Source organism: Perca flavescens, chromosome 6, assembly GCF_004354835.1.
Source record: "Perca flavescens isolate YP-PL-M2 chromosome 6, PFLA_1.0, whole genome shotgun sequence".
NCBI classification, from domain to species: Eukaryota; Metazoa; Chordata; class Actinopteri; order Perciformes; family Percidae; genus Perca; species Perca flavescens.
The window spans coordinates 19,901,283-19,917,562 of NC_041336.1; the positions used below are offsets into that span (position 1 = coordinate 19,901,283).

At 42.0% G+C, this 16,280-nt stretch overlaps 2 protein-coding genes across 3 annotated transcripts; one reads left to right on the forward strand and one right to left on the reverse strand.

Moving 5' to 3' along the window:
- Window positions 1–53: 53 nt before the first annotated feature.
- Window positions 54–5,699, reverse strand: si:ch211-197h24.6 (uncharacterized). Of its 2 annotated transcripts, none has more exons than XM_028581119.1 (12): window positions 5,451–5,699; window positions 5,102–5,190; window positions 4,013–4,043; window positions 2,862–2,939; window positions 2,615–2,754; window positions 2,393–2,518; window positions 1,720–1,765; window positions 1,552–1,617; window positions 1,053–1,378; window positions 843–947; window positions 577–676; window positions 54–364 (listed from the first exon to the last, which is right to left on the reverse strand). In XM_028581119.1, exons 2-12 carry the CDS (start codon window positions 5,174–5,176, stop codon window positions 342–344), a joined length of 1,116 nt encoding a protein of 371 aa, XP_028436920.1. In that variant the 5' UTR covers window positions 5,177–5,190; window positions 5,451–5,699; the 3' UTR covers window positions 54–341. The 2 variants fall into 2 exon arrangements, with proteins under 2 accessions (XP_028436920.1, XP_028436919.1); XM_028581118.1 differs by having other exon boundaries at window positions 1,053–1,459; window positions 5,451–5,698.
- A 42-nt stretch (window positions 5,700–5,741) lies between these two features.
- tex10 (testis expressed 10) lies at window positions 5,742–16,116 on the forward strand. The gene is made up of 16 exons (XM_028581120.1): window positions 5,742–6,185; window positions 6,571–6,777; window positions 6,900–7,087; window positions 7,209–7,535; window positions 7,629–7,838; window positions 8,003–8,255; window positions 8,345–8,457; window positions 8,615–8,862; window positions 9,054–9,189; window positions 10,415–10,584; window positions 11,209–11,386; window positions 12,126–12,348; window positions 13,913–14,017; window positions 14,985–15,169; window positions 15,322–15,532; window positions 15,658–16,116. Exons 2-16 carry the CDS (start codon window positions 6,595–6,597, stop codon window positions 15,778–15,780), a joined length of 2,853 nt encoding a protein of 950 aa, XP_028436921.1. The 5' UTR covers window positions 5,742–6,185; window positions 6,571–6,594; the 3' UTR covers window positions 15,781–16,116.
- The last annotated feature ends 164 nt before the right edge of the window (window positions 16,117–16,280 follow it).

A 16,280-nucleotide genomic window follows, 5' to 3' on the forward strand; every position in this document is an offset into this window, starting at 1 on the left:
AAATGAACATGTTTTTATGGAAAAGGTTTGAATGAATGGATTTCAAAAACGCATCAATTTCATTACTTTTAATAGAACAGGGCCTTGGGAAATTAACAATGGCCATACACTCATGTTCAGGTAAAGCTGCTGAAAACATGCACAAGTAATTGTGTAAAACCTTCAAAGTTATAAATCTTCTCATATTCTAAAGAAATTTAACATAAAAAAGAAGACTACTAAGTAACAAAAAACTGTCTAAAACCATATACATTTACACAAAATCAAAGTTTTCAACTCCTGCACAGTCATGACTGATGCACACAGGGATGACAAGATTGAGCTGTCACATCTTGCGATTGTCATTTGTAATACCTGGAGGGACCTGCAGAGAGACAACATGCCAGAGATGCATTAAAAAGGCTGAACAAAGAAAGATGCTTCACTCACATTTTGATTTCCATGTTATTTCAAATATTGGCAACAGGAATTTCTTTTGGCCTCATCGAGTCAACAAATACCATTACATGACATACGTTTGAGTCACAATGGATGCATCAAATGGGAAGTTTGAGAGGAGACTTGGTGCTTACATACCTGACGGACTACTTGAGTATCGGTCACTGCTGCTTAGCAATCTGGGCGTTGTAGAGGAGAAGCCTGTGGAGCTCATTGACAAGCTGTTCAGACTAGAACCCTGAGGGAAGAAAGGAGACAATTCACATTTTTCATTCAACTGATTAGAAGTGATGAGAGTACAACAACTGAGGAAAATATGGTTTACAAGACTAAAATCAGATGTAATTATTTAATTGTAATTTAACAGTTGGTTTTAAATTCAAGAGTAAAAACAAGGTCCATACTGTCGATACACTCCTCAGTCTGTACTCCATCAGCACATCTGTAAGTTTCTGTGTCACCTTCAGCACAAGCTGTGCGTCACTCTCGCTCTCTATCCGGAAAGTATCCTACGAATACATTTTGAAAAATGTACTGAATGTTTGAATACAAACAACACAAAAATAACTGACACTTTTGTTAAGCTGGGGAGGAGCCTTTTGCGAGACACATACCAGGTAAGTAAGTAGTGTGTTAGGAAGGCTGCTACTTTCTGGAGCTGCTCCCATCAAGCCTGGCCTCTCCAGTGGCTTGTCCATTAAGCTACTCCCCATTTGGCTGCTCCGGTACTCATCAGGATACATTCTGCCTGGGTTGTCATCCAGTAATCCACTCCTTCCATAGCCATCTCTTCCACCACCTGATCCAAAACCATCTCCAATCCCAGCTGGGCGATTACCCATACCATCTGGGAAAGGTCTTCGATCCATACCAGAGTCAAGGAAATCTTGCCTGGTCGAGTAATCGTAGCCTCCGAAGCCGGACTCCCCGTAGTCTCCCACTGGATAGTTAGAGAGAGGACCATTCTGAGGAGGAAACTCCCCTAGAAACCTCTGGTCAGAGAACTTGGGACCTGAGAGACCTATTACATTTAAATAAAAATACAGTAATCCAATGGAAAAATGGCATACATGCAAGTATTACACAGATTATGCTTGAGTAAAAATGACTCACCAAAGGGTGGTCCCTTTAGTCCCATCCCTGGTCCTGGTGTAGGCAAAACTTTAGGAGCAGCAGAACCTGTGAGAGAGGAAAAGACACGACACACATGCCCAAATCAGGTTACCGACCAACAGGAAATCCTTTATTACTAAACAAATTAATAGAAGAAATGTAACTTACGGAGTCCTTTGAAAGCTAGTACTTCGCAGGGCTCCTTCAGAATCACCTAAAGGCCACAACACAAACAGAAATAATCTCAAATCCACAATCATGATGTATAAAATAAGGAAACCCACTTCTCAAATATAAACATGGGACATTTTTAATACTTGAATACAAGAATCCCACCGATAATAGCACTGCTTCAAAGACACCACTGCCTCCTCATTCATGTCATTGAGTAAGTAAAGGAAGGCTCGGTCAAAGAGAATGCAAACTTGTCTGGTAAATAAAAGTTTGATCTGGCTCAACGTTTTCTGCATTACTGCTAGATGGCTTTATAATGTAAATGACAGAAATCTACCGTTTACCTCAATCTTTGGGATGGAAGATACAATTAATGAATTCATGCTGTGATAACTTTAGAGTTGTTTTAGTGCTTAATAAACCTTCAACTTCATAGATGTAGCACTTAAACTCGAACCTTCTAGATCGTGTTTCATCTTTTCACCAGTACTGGAAGCAACATCCCCAAGCAAACACATCCCCTTAACACATACATTCCAATGATCATTATAAGCAGGAAACTCTAGCCAATATCACAATCCTTTTTGTCCCAGAAGAAAAAAAAAAAAAAAAAAAAAAAAAAAAGACTTTTGTGCAATTGCTGCAGTAATATAGATCTGACACTCACCTTAAGTTGTCCCCTCCCCTCAGTCTTCTCCACCTCAGCTGAAACTTCTTTAATTTTCTTCCTTACAGCAGGGTCTCTGATGGCCTCTTCCTCGTCATTGGTGACCTTGTTAGGGTGGACCTTTTTCTGTGTACAAGGCATAGAAATATGCAAATATTTATTACAAATAACTTTGTGATATACCATGCCTTTGAGTCCGATTAGGAAACGAACAATACTCACCAGGTATTTGAAGCTGTGTTTCCAGCCTTTCACGTGGGCAAGCATATCATGCTGCAAGCGGGAGACGGCACAGAGTTTGCACTGATAGTGTGGTGGGACAGATTTACTGGGGCTGCGGTACTCCCACACATACTGAAGACCTGTAGACATGTGATGGTCATTGATTATACATATTTGAATTATATTCCAAATTGAAAGTGAGGGACGTAAAGTAGATGCATGTGAGGGAAATAGCCCTTCTGCTTACCAATGACACACTCTGTTACCCCTTTCAAGAGTTTGCTAAGAGAGGGAATGGTCTGGATAGATGTCCCTTTGGTAAATACTGGGAAAACACAAAAGCGGTCAACACAAAGCAAAAGCTTCATAATGATCCACAGGTAATAAACAAGTGAGACAATAAGCCACTTAGTTATACATTTCTGGGGAGAAACCTGTGGTCGTAAAAGTCATATTTAAGAAGACACTTAAGAAAAGTGTTGTCTTCTTACACTACCTAAAGTGTCTGATGACCAATTAATTTTAATCCGTCTATATGAACTGAACAACCACTAGAAACCCAAACTCCTCATGTGCGCTTTTTGAAGCCTGGGGGAAGAATGGGAACAGCAGTTCTCAGCTAATCCCCATGTAGGCCCAAAATGGGTTGCAGGACACCAGCACCCATGATGCATTGCCTCTCACTGTGCCCAACCACAAAACAATCACTTCTGTGTCGCACTAATGAAGCAGTCCAAGTGCAAACACACGACAAAATCCTGCATAGCTTAAAATACTCTGGCAAACAGGTATGGTTTACTCAGATAAAGAAATAATGTAATACAACACATTATCACTCAAGCCAAATAGCACAGGCAACTGAATAATAATGAATACTGCATTCAGCAGTGTTAAAAAAAAATTTCATGGTTGAGAAAAAAAAAATAATAAAAAAATAATAAAAAAAATACATCACAGCACAAAAAGAGCATTAAAACTAAATGCAACCATCGCCGATGCATGGTTTTATCACTGTATGTGCCGCTGCTTTAAGACCATGTGTAGGTGTCACCAGGGACTAATGGAGCCTATGGTGCTGGTCTTTAATGTTGCAACATCTTAGGAGAATGGGTTAACATTTCTAAAAGTGTTCAGTATATTTCTTAAAATCAATATTGAAGATTTTCTATAATAGGGAAATTGTGGCAAGACACTGGAACATGTTTTGCAAGATTGTTGTGGCAAACACTGATTTCCACAGACCAAAACCATGGATGGCACCACAGCAGCCCCCATCTCTGAGAGTGTGAGTCTCAAAGAGTGGTGAACAGGCCACCACCCATGACATGAAGCAGGGAAATCAAGATCCCAAGCTTCAACTCTCAGCACTGGCAGTGGCACCGTGTATAAACGACTTACCTATATCAGCAGAATGCTGCAGCTGCTTTCTCTGTCAATGGAGGGAATAAACCCACATGAAGGAGAGAGACACATACAGGCATTAGTGACAGGATGACACTTAGCAGAGGATTGAACTCCTCGTCCATGTCCGCCACACTATATGTGCCATAGAGCAATTATTTTTGTAGCCTTACACCCCGTGTGGTGTGTTTGGGAGCCCTTTAATCATGAGCTGTATAAAAATATTTTTTAGCCTGGATTTGGGTTTCTCTCTTGTTACCATCATGGCAGTTACTAAACCAGAGACCAGATGAATTTCACACGGGAAATTCAAAATCATGCATGTGGCTCATACAAGTAAAATATCTGTGATAAAAATAAATAAATGAACTTGTGTTTTATGAATTAACTGAAACAGCAAAAAAAAAAAAAAATGTAACAGTGGGATTTCATGCACTGAATTTAATTAGTGTGTAGTAATCACTGCAGTGAGAGTCTGTTCTGCAGCTGATCTACATATTATATAACAATTGTTTTTAGAGAGAATCCATCCAGGAGCCCTGCTAAACATTATATATTTTTGGTTTTGAACATGACAGCACTCAGAAGTAAAAACTGAGTAGCCTGCCATTAGACGCTGGTTCAGAGAGCCCAGGTCACATCCCACATAAAGCTCAATGTCACATTTGAGAAGAATTGAAAACTTTAAGCAGTTTCAGAACATTGAGGAAATGTTTGCATTGTGAAGCCCACAAATTTTGCAAAACTGGTACTCAGAAATTCCTTTGTATCACAACAGTGATAACAGGCCACATATGTGAGGCCCAGACCGCTGAGTGGGGTCCTCATAAACCAGAGTGCAAATACAGCAAAGCCTGAGAGCACAGAGGCTGGCACCAAGTCCACCTGTCAAGGACTGCTGCCGCCTGGCTCTGCATCAGGCATCACAACAGCCAGTGTACAATATCATAAAAAGAAGAAAAATTAAAAGGAAATCATATTTCCTTCACGAGCGACCAGCATCATGACGTAATACCAATTAGTTGTATTAATTGTGCTGTTTCAGTCGTATACATTTTATCCAATGTGGAGTTGTGTGATACTTACCCTGGCATTTCTCCTTTGATTAGACTGCGGCCCATTTTTAGGTGGAAGCTGGTTGGCTGAAGCATGAGCCTCCATTTCTTGTTTCTCCACTGTGGGACAATGAAGTAGGTCGTATTAAAAAACATTCCTAGTCCAAGTAATTCCCCTTAAGATATAGAGAGACATGCTCTCGCTAGTGGTATTGAGTTAGTTATCTTAGCTGATATTAGTTTTACTTGCGTTGTTTCGTTTTATCTCAGGCCCAGCCGAGCCCTAACTTACAGGGCTTTTTGACAACAAAACTCCAAGCGTCAAATATCATATGTATGTCTCCACTGGTTAAGCGGTAAGATAATATTACCTAACCTACCCGAGATGTTTTAATGCAAACTGCGGGTTCCTCAAAGCGCAAGGTCGGCAGAACACATTCGCTATGATGAGAAAAAACAAAGCCGCTTCGGAGGGATATGGGAGAGAATAGGAAGCAGTTATTTTGCCAGTTTTAAACAGACGAAATTTAACAAGTTTACCTCCAAAACCGAATAGACTCTCATAATAAATCTTAATCCAATTCATTTGCGCATTGTAGGGCACAATGCATTTCTAATTACCATTGTGTTCATTAATTCTCATAATATTTCTAAGGCATTTATGAGGACAACTATGAGGTGCGTTCGTTTTGAAAGCCAGGGTTTACCGTTATACCTTGCTAGAGCATTGAACAGGGTATTGGAAATCTTCCTATAGTTCTTAGGCCACTTAGGGACAACATTTTGTATTTCATTCATTTTAATTACCAGTAAGTGCATCAAATATTGCTTGAGCATCTTAAAAACGCCTATGGGGTCCCGGTCATAGACGTTTTATATTGTAAGCCTCGCAAAGCCCCGCAGCCGTTGTGCAATGAACATGCAGCTAGTGTACACAGTCAGAGGACCCAAGGCATCAACACGAGATTGAAGAAGACAGAACATTTTCTTTTTTTATGTAACGTTATTGATAATTGTTGTTAGCAGGGGGCTACTCTTGAACTCGAGATACCGAATGAGTGTTTGAGGCTGTTTAAACCTACCACGGTAGTATCGAAGAGTTTTTTTTTTCTGTGGTAAGTAAAATAAAGAATTGTCGTGCATGATGCTGAATTATGATACGAGATAGTTAGCTACAAGTTCGCTAACGTAACGTTAGCTGACGTTAATACAGGTGCAGCTGTTGTACCTCTTATGATTTAAAAGGAAACCCTAACCCTAGTCTGACTATTTGGGATAGTTTGTGCTGCAAAATGTATGTTACTGTGTGTAGTGTGTAATAAAAACAGAGTGTAAATTGTAATTTCCCCTCTGGGGATTAATAAAAAGTATAAATTATTATTATTAATGTTAATTCTTAAGCCGTCCAATCCAAACATATGCCAGTGGTCCGTATGGTTCTCATTGAAATCAATGCACTCACTCTGTTCCATCATCTCACCTGCATGTCTGGTTACTTAGACAGCAGCAGTATAGACTGCAGAGATGAAGTCCAAGAAGAAGAAGAGACAGGATGACTTCCAGAAGGTTAAGTTAAAGGTGGGAAAGACGAAGCCCAAAGCTGATAATGCCACCAACACCAACTTCCGCTCAAAGGGAATCCATCTGACCGAACAGCTGAAGAGAGACACAAGTGGCCCCACCACACACAGACACCTTGGTATCAATGTAAGCTCTTCACCTGTTTCACATGTCAGTGAACGCATGCTTTCACTACAAATACATTTTTGGAATATTTCAATTCCAACATTCCAGTCTGCTCTATCTCCCTTTTTCTCCTACTTCACTAGGACCTCCTGTCTCAGCTCCACCATTACAGTCCCAATGTGAAACATAGTGCCTTGCTGGGTTTGAGAGAATTGCTGTCCGTTAATCCCTCTCTGTTAGAGCAGCATCTCTCTCGCCTGCTTTCTGAAGTGGCAGCTGTTTTCACAGACAAGGATGGCAATGTTCGTGTGGCAGCTACACGTGTGCTCAGGTTAGTGATGCAACAGTGATGCAGGAATACAACAATATAGTAAAAAACACTTGACTTTTGTTTCTTTCATAAAATAACATGGGCTAAACTGTCTTAAATTGTTTATTTTAAATTGTTCCAGGTTCATTGCACAGTCTGTGCCTGCAGAACGAGTGGCTCCATTTTTCCCCCTCCTCAGCGCCCACCTTACTTGTGCCATGACCCACATTGAGACAGGCATCCAGGAGGACGCCATGAAAGTCCTTGATGTGTTGCTGGAGCACTACCCTGCTCTGCTAGCAGCGCGGCCTGCAGTACTCCTTACTAACTTCCTAGAGTTGATCTCTCATAGACAAAGCAGTGGTGGAGCCAAAAAGGCCCAGGATGCTAAAGGACGGACCTGGGCACTGTCAGTCAACCCTAGCAGGGCTGTGACTAGTCAGCAGTGGCGGCTCTCTGTGCTCCTCAGGTATGGAAGTCATGTGCACACCGATTCTGAAGAATTTAGTTAAGTTCATTTCAAATTCAAGCTGCTAAAAATTGTGTGTCACCTTTATTTCAGGCTTGGACGCTTTCTGCAGGCAGTAGTTGAGGAAAAACCAGTGGAAAGTGATATTTTTATTCCAACGGAAGGAGTGTTTGGCTCCAGTGGAGATGGCAGGCTTACACCTCTGTATCTCAACTGGGAAGAGCTCACGTACAGCAAGGTCGGGGTAAAGGTGTATGAGCATTCTGGGGTCAAACCAACTCCACGGTCCACCTTTAGACTTAGGTAAGATACCACAAACTCCTGTAACCATCAAGGAATAGTTATCAGAGACGGGATTTAAATGAACATATGACATAACAAATGACTAACTTTGTTTGAGTTGAATTAATTTAAACCATTATATTTCAGGTTAAACATATTCTTTATTCTATTCTCTTGCTGTGTAGACCGGATGTGGACCCTGGACCCGCAGTGGGTGAGGGTCTGGACTCAGCTGAGGCTGTTCAGAGCTTTGCAGCCACATTGGTGCCTCTTTTGCTAGAAGTGTGGGTAGAAGCCACTACTAGTGACTGTCCCTGGAACACCACTGAGGGCGCTCACCTGCTCACCCCAGATGCCATGTCAGTAATGTTCCAGGTGTTGTCTATTCTGCAGCTGCTGAGAAAACTGGCACCACAGCAGGAGCACCAGGATGCACTGGTGAGACAAGGAGAAGGACATTTTACACAGATGTTTTTTTTGTACAAAAAAAGAAAAGCTTGACTAAAAAATGCTTTGTCTTTGTGTAGGATGCATGGTTCTATAAAGAATATCTGGGAGATTTTAAGCAGCACTTCATAAAAAACTTTCCCTATGGTACTCGGGACACACCCAAACATAAAAAGAAGGTTGATCTAAAAAGGTGAGGAATATCATTTAATATGTCAAGCAAACATCCCCCTTTTTTTAATATTTTTTTAATCATCACAGTATAAACGACCCAGGATCTGTAATCCTACGTACTTTTATGAAGACCTTTACTAGCTCTAACTACTGTAATCCCACTGCCCTTCCTTTAGGAGTAAGCAGACTGCTGCCGTCCCAGGATTGACAGTGGACCCTCTGGCCCTAAACATCACACTTTGCCAGGTCATGGTGTCCCTCAGCCAGAGGCAAGGACTTGGTCGTGAGACAGATGGAGACTGGCTAACACCTTTGAGGACGTTTGTCCGAGACACTCTGGGCAGCGGAGTGAAACTGAGCTACAGGCAACTTCACATGCTGCTGGGTACTGTGTGGAAGATGGTTCTCACACAGCGAAGCAAAAGTAAGCATGTTGCGGTGTATTTGTGAAAGTGTGTCGGATTTTTACTAAACGCAAAAGCATGATTTCAGTAGGATTAGTGTTTATTTCGTTGCTTTATAAGAAGATTATGGTTTGGTATTCAGATACTAGTTTGTGAACTAGAAGACATTTTTTATTGTAATTTTAATATTTGTGATTTTGTATTGTTGCAGCAGTGACAGAGGAGCTGATGGCAGCGGTGTATATCTACTATAAGCAAAGGAACCTGAATCTACAGACACGATCCCTGCTGCTGTCTTTCTACAGCAAGCTCTACCTGCAGGAGCAAGGACATGCTCACATAGCGAGGTAAGTTCCATCATTTTTTTTATGTGCGATCTTCAAACTGGAGGTTTACAGTGCGTGCACACAGCAGTAGCTCCATATTGTAGAGTACCTGTTTTGAATGTTAAATTAGATTTAACTTCTAGGAACTTAACATCCTTGCACGATAACATTATAGTCTTGCACAGCCAGATTACATCTCACAAGCTCCGCTATTGTGCGTAGTAAGCACAGACCAGTGACTGTTTCGGGAGCAGTTAATTCATCCAGTCGAATGCAGGAAGGGTTAATGAGGATCATGTGTTGTATAGTCTACATGAAATGACATCTTAAGGCCCAGACACACTGACCAGATGGCCGACCCTCGGCAGAAAAGGCAGTTGGACTGATCAGTCTCCCCGAGTAGGTCAAGAAAGTGCCTCGGAACACACCAAAGCGACGAGACATAGTACATCTCCATAACAGCAGGCGGCGCTAATCTGTATTGTTGCCCAAAAATGAAAACCGGCAGCTGATTGGACGAACGCGTCACATGGGTCTGGTTTCTCCGGAAATTCAAAGACAGACTGTCATGGCGGCTTGTTCACAATACGATCTCATATTGCACTAAAACACTTTAAGCGAGAAATAGGCCATGCAGTTGCTGAATCTGTCTTCATTTCAGATCGACAAAGTTTAAAAGATTTTCGTCAGATTTTGAGAGACTCTAGTCACGCTCATTCCCCGTTTCCGGGTTAGCACTCTACCAATCAGATGGGTCATTTGAGTACGACTGCCCGCGCCACCGATTATGTATGTCAAATCGGCCAAAATGAAGGCCGACGGCCCCTCGGACAGACGACGGCACGGAACACACCGAACAGACTCCAGACTGTCGGACGGCCGATTATCGGCTTGGTGTGTCTCGGGCTTTACTCAAGATAATTCATCCAGGACTGTGCCCTCGCTGAAAACTAATCATTTTTATTTGTGCTTGTAAACAAAGTGGACCGCAAAGACATTTTTCCACTCTCGTGTTAAAGCACAGTGTTCTTATATAATTTTTTTAGGCCTTTTTTGAATGCAACAAAAACTTATTTACATTACATTTGTCTGTGTAACAATTGGTCTACGGAGGCCCAAATAAAAATTCTTGAGATTCAAAACCTCACACTGTACCTATCTAGACACATAATTCCTTACTGTCACTCTGGCTGCATTTGGCTCACGTGCACCTCTGTATGTTATCCCTCCCTCTGTCTCTCTGAAGGAGTAAAGTGCTGTGTCGATGGTTGGCATCTCTTCCTGTGCAGTTGTCCCAGCTGGGCCACCGTAACCCTGCTCTCTCTGAACGACTTATCCTGTCCATCCAGGCTGCCGCTTCTCGAAGACATAAAGACCTGCTCAACAGTCTGCACACACACGCCTGCAGGCTTTACGGTACAAACACTCAATTAGAGGGACAAACAAGGGTACAATTCCATACATAATAATTTTCATATGCATTAACAGTTCAATACAATACAAAATGCAGCAACAATGGTCAGATTACCAAAGACAAAACATTTTACTAATCCAACAGAATTATGAACCATAGATACACCATAGTTTCCCTAGGAGGCGGTGTAACTCCATGTTTCCCACCCCATACCACTTTGTAAAACTGAACTACAACCAGAGGCAGAAAGAAATAAGCCTGTACATATCACTGCTCTGAGGATGTTCGGATAGTTAGGCTGGTGTGTGACCGAGGGGGCCAGGAGAGGAGGGGGGCAGATAGAAACCATAGAGCCAGCAATTCACCATCACAAGACTCCTTTTGTCTGAGGGCTTCTGACATCAGCATGTGCGTCAGAGACAGACAGAACTGTCTGTTTTTCTTTTCTTTTCTTTTTTTGACACACACACACACACACACACACACACACACACACACACACACACACACACACACACACATTAGCTGAGCCCTTACTGTAGTGGCTATGCCTGTCTGTCTCTTTTTCATTTTATATCCCCAGAGATTGCATTACTGTCTCTATACGTGTGTTTGTGTGTGTGAAGATCCACAGGAAGGAGTTGTGGTGCTGTTACCAGCAGAGTCCCAGCAACGAATGGTGCAGCTGCTCTACTTTCTACCCGAGATGTCCCAGTCTCTTCTGGCCAATCTGAGCTGTTGCTGCACCACTGGACGATTCTCTGCCGGCCTCGCTGCCTCTCTAATTCGTATCGTACACCTTAGGTGAGCTTGAAAACCCCCACAGACCTGAGGAGGAATATGTGTGTAAGGAGACACTCTATAGATTTTTGACAGTGCAGGAATGTCCTCGTGTTTGGACTCAAACTGTTAAACTAGGAAATAATGTTGGGCACTCTAGCCTGCCACCATCAGATGGCAGTGTTGCACTTTCACAGATGAATTCCTGACATTTCTTTCTGATTTCTTACTTGCCTGTTAACAGGTGCTGATGTGGATGCCCTGTATATTTGATATTCAACTCAGGGCTGACAATAAAAGCAGTTTTTCTATTTTTATGTTCTGTTACACACCCAGATCCTACCTTTCCCTGTGATGGTGTGTGTATCTGCATGCATTTGTGTCTGGCCTTCTGCTTGTGTCAGTGGGGCAGTGCTGAGTTCAGATAGGATGTGTGTGTATTGGGAATGATACAAAGAGCTCTTTGGGATGCTGGAATTTAGAGTCGTCATGGAGCATTGAGAAGACAGTTCTGTCTACGTTTGCCTCCCGGGCTTCACAAAACACACTTGTTATTCACTCCCATTTCCTACTGTTAGAGATCTATCCTCCCCTTGGGACAAAGAAGAAATTTTCATAATTTCTGTGTACCATTATCCTCAATATGATGCTCTCACAAAACAAGGCATCATGAATAATCCTATGAAAAAAGATGTGGCTTTCCAGCTTTGTGTTAATTTTGAGTCGATAATTGTTTAACATGTTCAATGATTGTGTTCTCTAGGTCATCCCTGAGTGGCTGGTCTGTTGGGAGCCAGGAAGCGGCTCTGCAGGACGTGGACTACATCAGCTTCTTGTTCTCCACCCTGACCGGATTCTCGTCCGACAAGCTCGCCTCCATGCAAGAGGCCGACGACGAGAGTGTCCTGCCTCCCTCCCCTCTCTCACCTCTAAGCATCTACCCCACCCCGCTGGAGCACTTCACACACCACTGGGATGTTGTTGAGGTGCGTTTACGGCACAGTCTTTCCTATAATTACCCCAAAGCTCACATACATTCTAACTTTTACAAAAGCTGCTGCCAATCAGAAACACTTGGATCAAAAATGAATCTAGAAGAGACTAGGAGGTAAAGGAAGAGGAAGTAATTGTTTTGAAAATTGAAAAAATATTCTGGACACAGCTGTGGTCTTTAAATCCCCCCTGGTCCCTCTCTGTCTCTCATACAGAGCTCAGAGGGTGGAAGCTTTATCGTGGCACTACGCTTGAGAGGGGAACCTTTATCGCATTGCGCAGGTTGGAGATGATGTGGTTATCGGGCATAGCGGATATGCACAAATGCTAATGAGAGCCCATGGCATGATGGGAGTGTGACATTTCTGCACAGAAATTACAGTTAACGTAACTATGCCCTGGGGCAAGTGTGTGAGTATGTGAGCAAGTGGGGGGCTTAAAATCACTAATTCAGCTCCTCAATTAAGCCCTCAGATCCTGCCTCTCTCATCTCCCTGTCTGAGTCAATCACAGGCAAGTGGCGGGAAGGAGGAGGGAGGGGACACTTGGTGGCGGGGGGGGACGGCATTAAGGGATGGACTGTGTCAAGTCTGGTTTGACTAATGAGACGGGATTGTTTTTAATGACGGCGAGAATGCCAACAGGTGCACTGTTTTGATACACACAGGCTCGCAAACTCACTCCTGCACTTCAGCACGCACACACACCTCAATTTGATAACAGTTATTGAGAAATTTGATTTGGATTTGAAGTTAATGAGGAAAAGCTAAACCTTATTTTTCACTTAAAAAAAGTTTGTGGCAGCTTCTTAGGCCTGGAATCCATCTTGTCTCCATCCTAGCAAGAAGGAAATTTAGATGCTATTTAGTGACTCTTTTCTTTGGTAACAATGACGCAAAAGCCTTACTTCATCCAGACAGGGTTGAAGAACTGCTCTGGTGTGCTTTAGTGTTTGTCTATTTACAGCAGTAATGTGGTTTGTCTGATAAATGCAGGTTAAAGCAGTTTGAAACAGTTTCTTCCTTAATTTTCTCGTTAAATGTTTAACGTAATATCTTTTACTGCTGTTTCATTTAATTATCCTGCCTTACTTTTTCTACAGAAAACATTGTTAAAGAAGATTGTTAAATTTTCCAATGGATCAGCTCTCATTACTTGACATTACACATCTGGGAATGAAAAACTTTGGGAAATGGAAACCCACAGGGGTTTAAGTCAATGTATCGGCTACTCCATGGCAGTATATGAAATTATCCCCAGAATTGTGACAGAAACAAACTGTTTCTTTTTGGCATACATTGTGTAAAATTCTAAATTAGAAGTCTATACATCACAGCTTCAGTAGCCCTAAGAAAATAAGGCTTAGTGTAGTTCTCTCTCCTTTAAAAGATTGTAACCAAGTCTGATTTATAAAACATTAAAATCTTCAAACTGAAAGCACACTGTGGTTACATTGCATTGCTAAAATTAGAATCCTGTATCACACTTGAATTCTATGTTTAAAAAAAAAAAAAAGAAGCTTGTTTGATATGAATTTATTTTTTGTGTCATTCGTAGGAAGTCTGCCACTGTCTGGAAACTCTGGGTTCAAAGTCTCAGTGCTTTGACATCTTACAAAATGCCATTTACAAAATGAAACAGTTTTTTGCAGGAAAACACCTGGTTATTTTAGTGAAACAGATTTTTTATTAAGATTAATCTGTCGATTATTTTTTATGAATCGGGATTTTTCTCAATTGTTTTAGTTTAGTTTTTAGTAACCCAAATAGCAGAGACAGACAGGGACAGACAGACACACACACACATTATTTTTAAATTATTACCATCATTGTATTAATCTGTTAAGTTTTTTTATACACCACACACTATTATATTTGTCAACAATAACTGATATGGGACAAAAAAAAACAGATTAATTTACATCAAAAAAACTCAATAAAATGCTTTATGCAAACTATATTGCTTTTTAGTTAATAGTTGTGCTAAAGGTGCTAGTCAGCTGGAAATAGCAAAGACAGACAGACAGACTGGAGGGACGTTACGTTCCTCACTTCAGAACGGAACAGAAGTAGGATAGTGTAGTGACTTTACCCTGCTGTTGAACTCCCTTCCTCCTCATCAAGGACTCCAACAGGTTTACGTTTTAGGTGCTGACTCATCACCGTGGTGCGCCCGTGCCATGCCGTGTCGCTTTTGCTTATCTTGCAATTAACACGTTTTTAATTTATTTAGTGTGAAATGCTCCCATACCTTAGATGACTTGGGTCATACTGATTTCTCTGCCTCCGCCGAGTGTTTCAGAACAACGTTACGGGTCTCTCCGGTCTCTCTCCGTATTTCCTCTACCCCCGCTCTGCTCTTTTTTCTTTTCTTTTGCTCCGCGCTGCTCCTCTCTGTGCTCAACTCAATTTTTTTTTTTATCTCCGCGACTAGGTTGCCTAATAGTTGCGCGACACAACGAATCGATAATTAAATTCGTTGCCAACTTTTTTAGTAATCAAATTTTATCGATTCGTTGTTGCAGCCCTATTTTAGTGCTTGTTTTATTCATTGAACTGATTTTCTTTATGCTTTTATGCTGTTGAAAACATGTATTGACAAAACAACCTGTATATATAATGTGTGTCAGACCAAGCTGGGGGTGGTGCCTGACAGTATGGCGGCCGGGCTGCTCAGAGCTGTATCCAGATTACTGGACCTGTCCGTCCTGCCCATTGAGCCCGTGCTGCGCTTCTTGTCTCTATGCTGCCTCAGCCTGCTGGCTCTGCTCATCACCCTGGAGCAGGAGTTACCTGCCGAAACCAACCACAAAAGGTGCGTGTTGACTACAACCCTTGACTGATCTGTCTTTGGAAAGGATCTCCTGCTGATGTGAAATATTGACCTTATTAGTAGCAGTCTGCCATAATCAGGTGATCAAGAATTACCACATTTGGGTTTAAAACACCTTTGTGTCACATTTGCAGGGAGGCAATATGGGGTGCTTGTGTGTCCGCGTTGAGCACCGTTCCTCGGCTGCTGCGAATGGTTTTGCAGTTAATGCGTGTTGGCGATCTGAGTGAGGAGGAGCTGCCACAGCTTGGACAGATCCTGTCAATGCTGCTGCAGCACACGCCACTCCACAGCCAGCTGCTGGCCAACACGGCTCTGCTGCAAGAGATCATACAACACCTCACGGTAAACACAGCTCACTCTTAAAATTCACAACGAGTGGATTTAAAGGCTTTTGTACAATTTGGATGGAGAGATAAAGTACTTCTCATGGAGGTCGTTCAAGTGATTTCTCTCTGTATGTGTTTCAGAGGTATTCCCGGGGTGCAACCAGGGAGCAGTGGTTGACAGACTTGCTCTACTGTTACAGCGTCACCGTGGCTCATGGCTCTTCCGCTCGCCGTGGAAACCTGAGCCTTCGAGACATGTACTGACCGATGCACCCACCGGACTGACACCTGGTGTGTTGCTCAGTTCACCCTCTCAAACATCTTACAGTGACTTTGAAACAACAGCGATTGAGTACATATTACACTTTCAGACAGGAATACAGTGGAGTGACATGTTTTTTATTGTGAGTGACTATGAATACTCATACACATTCTTGTTTTAAGAGCTCTAGTTTTTTCTGTCTTAAGCTGCCTCTTTAGCCTGGTAATTGTCTGTCCTTCTTTTGCCTCTTTTCTTACAGGGGCACCAGGTGACTTTTGATTTAAAAAGTGAAAAGAGGGGGGAAAAAAAGCTAAATAAAGTTAAATACAAGTGCTCTGCCTTTTGTGTCAATTTTTATTTTATTTCTTATAATACAATAAAAAACCACAAACATTCAGGTATATCTAAATATACAAAAGATTGATTATTTTTGGGCAAATGGCATATTAAAGTAAATAACGGTGTATGCGTGTGTGTGTGTCTGCGTGTGTGTGTGTGTGTG

Bases quoted from the DNA above. Each gene is read 5' to 3' on its own strand.
- si:ch211-197h24.6 (XM_028581118.1), bottom strand. From the start codon at position 5,176: ATGGAGGCTCATGCTTCAGCCAACCAGCTTCCACCTAAAAATGGGCCG. The intron at 2,519-2,614 runs GTGAGTATTGTT...CCTTGTACACAG, and splicing joins AACACAGCTTCAAATACCTG to AAAAAGGTCCACCCTAACAA. The intron at 1,460-1,551 runs GTGAGTCATTTT...TAAATGTAATAG, and splicing joins ACTAAAGGGACCACCCTTTG to GTCTCTCAGGTCCCAAGTTC.
- tex10 (XM_028581120.1), top strand. From the start codon at position 6,595: ATGAAGTCCAAGAAGAAGAAGAGACAGGATGACTTCCAGAAGGTTAAG. The intron at 10,585-11,208 runs GTACAAACACTC...GTGTGTGTGAAG, and splicing joins ACACGCCTGCAGGCTTTACG to ATCCACAGGAAGGAGTTGTG. The intron at 11,387-12,125 runs GTGAGCTTGAAA...TGTGTTCTCTAG, and splicing joins ATTCGTATCGTACACCTTAG to GTCATCCCTGAGTGGCTGGT.